The sequence below is a fragment of the Malus sylvestris genome, chromosome 2 (assembly GCF_916048215.2).
Source record: "Malus sylvestris chromosome 2, drMalSylv7.2, whole genome shotgun sequence".
NCBI lineage: Eukaryota > Viridiplantae > Streptophyta > Magnoliopsida > Rosales > Rosaceae > Malus > Malus sylvestris.
In genome coordinates this window covers 30,201,813-30,208,923 of record NC_062261.1, presented here as the reverse complement: position 1 = coordinate 30,208,923, position 7,111 = coordinate 30,201,813, and the positions used below count along the sequence as shown (strand labels likewise).

The following is a 7,111-nucleotide window of genomic DNA, read 5'->3' as shown; positions in this document are numbered from 1 at the left end:
GCAGAAGATCTCATCTACCTCTAAACAGAGAAAATTGATTGGATAAAATAATTGTGTATCTTCTCACCACTTGACAGGTTATTGCACGAGAAAGACACGAAATGTAATTGAGCATCTCTAAGAGAAATGTTAATTCCAAATTGTCAAACTATATTTGAAGGTTACGTGACAATTTACACTATGTATGCCTCTTGGAGATGATAGGAAGACTATTTTTTCAGACCATATTTCATAAACCATGATGTGGCAATTTATGGTTGGACTTCTGATTTAAGAAAGAAATTCAACCATCAACCGTCACATTATGTTGTCTAATTATGGACTAAAATGATGATCTCTATAGCATCATCCAAAACTTAAATGGTCATGCATTTAAAGAAGAAATCCAACCATCAACCGCCACATCATTTGGTCCATCAAAATATGGTTAAAATGATGATCTCTCTAGCATTGCCCAAAACTTAAATGGTCATGCATTTCATATTTTTTTAGTAAAGGAGAAACCCGACCGGATTCTCCTTCCCTTTAGGAATTGATCTTGTATTTATGTTTCCTGATTTTGTGTTTATATCTCCTGATTTTGTGTTTATATTTTCTGATTTTGTATTTATGATTCTTGTATAAAATGAATATTTCATGTAATCCGAGTATTTTCTGATTTTGTTTATATTGTACTTTACACGTATCAATGAAATCATCTAGTCTAAACTGTCTACATGGTATCACTTATTTTGGTCTCTCTTGGAGTTTTTTTTCCCATTGCCGACTCTCCCCCTAGACACTATTTCTTGTCCTCCCCCTTCCATGGCTAACGAAAACGCCTCATCCTCTACCTCTACTAGTTCTTCTCTCTCGGGCCCGAATGTGGCTTACTGTCTTAAACTCACCGAGTTCAGTTATCTTCTCTGGACTTGTTAGATGAAGCTGTTCTTGGTTGGCCATGATTTTTTTTCCTTATGTTAATGGCTCGACAGCTCCAGCCGCCACTCTCTTGCCAAACCTAATCCTGCCTATCTGTCTTGAACAAACAAGATCACCTTGTGTGTAGTTATCTTACTTTTACCCTCTCTAAGTCCATCATCTCTCTAGTTTTCGGTAAACCTTCTTCAAAGGCAATCTGGGATTGTCTCCATGAGCACTTCTCATAAGCCTCTATAGCGAATGCTAGAAATCTTCGATTTCAGTTACTTGATATTTCGAACAGCACTCGTACTATTTCTGAGTGTCTCTAACATGCCAAATCTATCTCGGATAGTCTTGAAGCTATCAATCGCCCCGTCTTTAAAGAGGACTTAGTGACTGTTATTCTGAAAAGGCTAGGTGGGAACTATTCTATACTTACCACGGTTGTGTTGAATTTTCCCCTTCCCTCGTTCATTGACCTGCGTTGCAAACTTCTTTCCTTCGAGGCCCAGAACCGGCCTCCTACTGCTGATGCCCAAAGCTCTGTTTATCTCGCACCATCCCCTACTGATGTTGCCTATGCCCAACCTCCTACAGTGAGCCCTCATCAAGTGATGCTTCTGCTCATCTGGCCCACTACGTGGACCATCCTCCTCACCGTCCATACAGGCTCAATCCGGGATTAGCGTGTTAGTTGATAGGATTTTTACCACGTGTAAATGTAGGAATAAAAATACTTAAAATTACTTGCAAGAGTATAAGGTAATTGTAATTAGTCAGCTCTAGTAAGGTTGTTCTCTACCGGAATTGAATGAATAATTTGTATTTAAACTAATTCTTAATTAACTATTTGAAAACAAAGTTTGGAAAAGGGTGATATTATGACCTAAAATATTAAAAAGGAATTTAATTAAAAACAATTAAATAATTGGCAAGGTAAAGAAAGCAAAAGAAAATGATTTTGGAAGGCAATTTAAACACTAGGGGTTCCGCCGTCACCACTAACAATCCTATGTAATTTTACCAATTACTTATGAATTTTCCACATACATGCTTTGAAGGTTAGGTTTTCCTAATACATATTTTTCCACGTGATGTTCAAGTGAAAATGTATATCTAACATGCAACACATCTGTGATGTTTAGATCAAATATAAACATGCAAGACTCATTAAGCTTTGTGACTTTGAAAAACCATGCAACCCTTAAGAGCATGATGTTAGCCTTAAGCGAACTTACAATTACTAATCACAATGTGCCCTCCTCAATTTCAAGGTGATGTTCCAACATAAATTACATCAAATTAAAGAATGATAAAACTTCTTCTACAAGATTGTATTTCACTCAATAAATTTACAATTACACAGAAGAGAATATATATAGCATTTGGCTCTTTACAAATATACCCTTGACTACCTTAACTAAACTTGTAACCATTCTAACTAACTATAGTTAATAACAAACTAACCACATTTAGCTTTTACTAAACTATTTAACATCAACAGAAATGGAAGACTTGTTATCTTCCTTAATACACCCCCTCAAGCGAGAGGAGGAATCAGAGTTGATTCTAATGGGAAGCTTGGAACACAAGTATTGGAACTGATTTTTAGACAAAGATTTTGTAGGAAAATCAGCCAATTGATCGGCACTACAAACAAACTGGACTTTGAGAAGATTAGCTAGAACCAGTTCGCGAATGTAATGATAATCAATCTCAACATGCCAAACAGGATTAGAGGCTAAAAAAATGGCTGAAATGTTATCACACCACAGTGTAGGCAGTTTAGGGAGAGGACAATGAAGGTCACGAAGGATTTTACAAACCCAAGTGAGTTCTGCAGCCGTATAAGCCAGAGACCTATATTCAGCTTCTGTAGAAGAACGGGCGACGGTACTTTGTTTCTTGGCATTCCAGCTGATGAGGTTGGGACCAAGAAAGACACAATAGCCACTGGTTGATCGCCTATCAAACGTGCTTCCAGCCCAATCAACATCGGAGTATGCTGAGAGATCAACATGACCCTTTGTAAACCATAATCCCTGGGAAACAGAACCTTTTAGAAATCGAAGAACTCGTTTGGCAGCTTGAAAATGTTGTTCACGCGGAGAATGCATGAACTGGCAGAGCTGATTGACAGCAAAAGCAAGGTCCAGGCGAGTCCACGTGAGATATTGAAGGCCTCCAACAATTGAGCGATACTCAGTGGGATTGGGTAGAAGATAACCAATATGATCCTGTTTGTGGGAGCCAAGAAGTATGCAACAAGGTTTAGCACCTTGCATATTTGTCCGTTGAAGAAGATCAAGCAAATATTTAGTTTGATGAATAAATATCCCTTTAGAAGATCGCTGGACTTCCAGCCCCATGAAATAGCTTAAAGGACCAAGATCCTTCACTGGAAATCGATTACTTAGCTGTTGAATGAATTGATGACATAGATGAGAATTAGGGCCAGTAACGAGAATGTCATCCACATAAACGAGAACTATAACCAACTGAGGACCATTAAGTACAAACAAAGATGCATCGGATGAAGATTGATGGAAGCCAAGGTCCTGCAGAGCTTGAAATAGTTTTTCAAACCAAGCTCTAGGGGCTTGCTTAAGACCATACAACGATTTTTTGAAGTTTGCACACATGACTGGGAAATAGATGATCAATAAAACCAGGGGGTGGAAGCATGTAGACATCCTCTTTTAAATCCCCATGAAGAAAGGCATTGCTAATGTCTAACTGGTTTACAAACCAATTATGTTGAATAGCAAGACTAAGAAGTATTCAAATGGTAACCGATTTAGCAACCGGACTGAAAGTCTCTTGGAAATCAATGCCCTCTTGTTGATGAAAGCCCTTGGCAACAAGCTGGGACTTATAACGATCCACAGTACCATCAGGCTTCTTCTTAACATGAAACACCCACTTGCAGCCAACAATGTTTTGAGAAGAATGAGAAGGAACTAAGGACCAAGTTCCTGTAAACAGTAAGGCATTGTATTCATCCTGCATCGTAGCTCGCCAGTGAGAAAACTTAGATGCTTGTAAATAAGTGCTGGGAACAGAATCCAGTGCAATGGATAGAGGATGCTTAGTTGCTGCATAAGCCTTAGGTTTATAGATGCCTGCTTTGGATCGGGTAACCATAAGATAAGTATTAACCATAGAGGTAGAAATAGGGTGAGAAACATCTAGAGTTGGAGAACCATCTGGAGTTGGAGAAACATTTGGAGTTGGAGAAGTATCGGGAGTTGGAGAAGAGGCAGGATGAGTATACTTGCTAAAATAAAGATCCACTGAAGGAGAAGTAATTGGAGAAACACTGCCAAAGCTAGAAGTATGAAGGGGCAGAGACTGAAAATGATAGAGTTCTTCATTAAAAATCACATGTCTGGAGATATAGACTCGGTTGCCAATTGGATCAAAGCACCGATAACCTTTGTGCTGAAGACTATAGCCCAAAAACACACAACTCTTGCTTTTAGCATCCAATTTACTGTGAATATAAGGTTTAAGCCATGGAAAGCATTGGCAACCAAAAACTTTGAGTTTGGAATAATTCGGGTGCTGATGAAATAAAATTTCCCAAGGAGATTGTGAGACACCAGAAATGGGAAGACGATTATTGAGATATAGGGCAGTAGCCTCGACCCAAAACACATGAGGGACATGAGAAGCAACAAGTAAGGTCCTAGCTGTCTCAACAAGATGGCGGTGTTTTCTCTCAGCACAGTCGTTTTGTTCAGGCGTGTGTGGATAGCTGAATTGATGAAAAATACCATGTGCACTAAGAAAAGATGCAAAAGAATGACCAGTAAATTCACCCTCTGAATCTGAACGCAACACTTTGATTTGTGGAGACCTGCTTCTGTTACATCTAGCAGTGGTTTCAGATATTACTTAAAGAATGATAAAACTTCTTCTACAAGATTGTATTTCACTCAATGAATTTACAATTACACAGAAAAGAATATATATAGCCTTTGGCTCATTACAAATATACCCTTGACTACCTTAACTAAACTTGTAACCATTCTAACTAACTATAGTTAATAACAAACTAACGACATTTAGCTTTTACTAAACCATTTAACATCAACAGAAATGGAAGACTTGTTATCTTCCTTAATACAAATTACTTGTCTAAATGTCTTAGTGGTCGCGAATCACTAAGACAATTAGATAGTTTAAACACGGTGATTAATAATTCAAAGCAAGCATGCATCCATTCATAAGCAAATTAATAAAATCACATATTCATGTTAAGGCTCATGGCATTACCATAGCAAAAAGATTAGTTACGCATAATCATAATAAAAAAGGAGTTTTAACAAAAAGTCTGGGGTACTGTTCACTTTAACGAAAAACGATATTTTTATACTAAAAAGTAAATCTTGATACTATTCACTTTACCCTTTATTTTGTCCTTATCGTTAAAACTCAAAGTTTTCAAACCATTTTCATTAGTTTTCCTTAATAAAAACCAAAGAAAATATCATTAACTAGAAAAATGATTGAAAACACCTTGTAGGTAAAAAGTTTGAAAGTCTCCAAAATAGTGCGTAGTAAACCCTAATGGCTAAAACGCCTTATTTATACTACAACAAATTAAAACCCTTCCTATAAAAGACTTCTACAAACTAGGAAACATAATAAAATAAGATAATTAGGAAATGCATTCCTATTCTAACTTTGGGAATTTGCCCAGCCACAAAGAATCCCACATTTCTGGATCTTTAGGGCTCCAAAACATGCCCAAAATGACTTGAATTAAATCTTGAGATGTTCCGAACATAATTGCAGAAGGCCTCAAACTCAGAAGACATCATCATTAACAACACTGCGCGTTGCTCCTTTATTTCATCATCATAAAATAACTGCTTGGTAGAAAAATCCGAAACTTTGAAACTAACAAGTTGAAGGACTCACGAACATCCTCCAATTGGAATCATTCCAAAATTCATCCGTTTGAATACTTTTTGCTTAAGAGGAAGTCGAATATCCTACATTGGAAATATAATTCAAAGTATCAAAATTCTCCCAAAATAACCAATCAATTATAACTAAGAATAGGTTAAAATATGTAGTATAATATGGACTCATCAGTAGTTATGGTTTTGGTTGTGGCTTTGGTCATGGCCGTGTGGTGGTTATGACTGTGGTGGTCGATGTGGTTGAAACCCGAATCCTTGGGGTCCTCCATCTGTTCATTTTGCTCATAGTATCCTAATTCACAAAAGGGTCATTTAGATGCTCATTGTTATCACATACTTAATACTCACTCTTTAGTTTCAGCCCCTGAATCATGTCAAAGTACGTTGAAAATATCTCAAGGAATTCTTGGCTCTCATCCTCCACTACCAAAATATTGTGAATGTTATTGGCCCAATGATGGATGTTTCAGTGGATGTAATCATGTTTATAGTAGGAAGGGAGATTATATTCTAATAGAACATGATGTGACTAACGACAAGCCTAGTGAAGGAGCTGATAAGGAAAGAATAGAAAGCATGTTTGATGAGAAGCTGGAAATGATGGCAACAAAGAAAGCTATTTTGTCTATTGAGTTGTATGATTTACAAAACCACAATCACCACACTCCATTGACACCATCATTTCAGTGCTCAGATCATGAAATCAATGTATCAACTTCCTTATGCCATTTTACAAGTTACCTTCCATCACTCAAATATGATCTTACCATCAAATCATCTGATAAAAAATCAACACGATTTCCTCTGGAAAATTCAGAGACTGGTGGCATTCTTCTGGAGACAGGTAATACCTTATCAAATATATGCTCTTACCACTTGTAAGAAGACTATGACAACATTGGAAAACTTGGTGAAAGGCATACCTTGAGTAGGTTATGTGATGGTGCAAGTATTGTTGATCTTAAGCTAGCATACCATATGCTAATTACTGACAAAGGTGGAGGCCCCACGTTTTTGTTCAGAAGCATTTATTTTGAATGTACTTCGTTAATGATATCTTCCTTCTATTGCTGGGTTGCTGAGTTGGTTTTTACAGTTTGAGTTGGAATTTCTTGTTGCTATAATTAGATTATACTTGTGCAGTTGTTGGAAAAAAATTCAATCGATCTTTCATGACTTATCAAAATTTGTTCTTCATGAACTGCACTAAGTCTAAAGACGTTAATGACAAAGGTATTAGTTTTACTTGTCACTCGTTGAAGATAATGTGCTTTATT

At 37.0% G+C, this 7,111-nt stretch overlaps 1 protein-coding gene across 1 annotated transcript; it reads right to left on the bottom strand.

The window, feature by feature from the left end:
* Nucleotides 1-2,390: 2,390 nt before the first annotated feature.
* LOC126602957 (uncharacterized mitochondrial protein AtMg00810-like) lies at nucleotides 2,391-3,545 on the bottom strand. The gene has a single exon (XM_050269755.1). It carries the CDS (start codon nucleotides 3,543-3,545, stop codon nucleotides 2,391-2,393), a length of 1,155 nt encoding a protein of 384 aa, XP_050125712.1.
* Nucleotides 3,546-7,111: the final 3,566 nt, after the last annotated feature.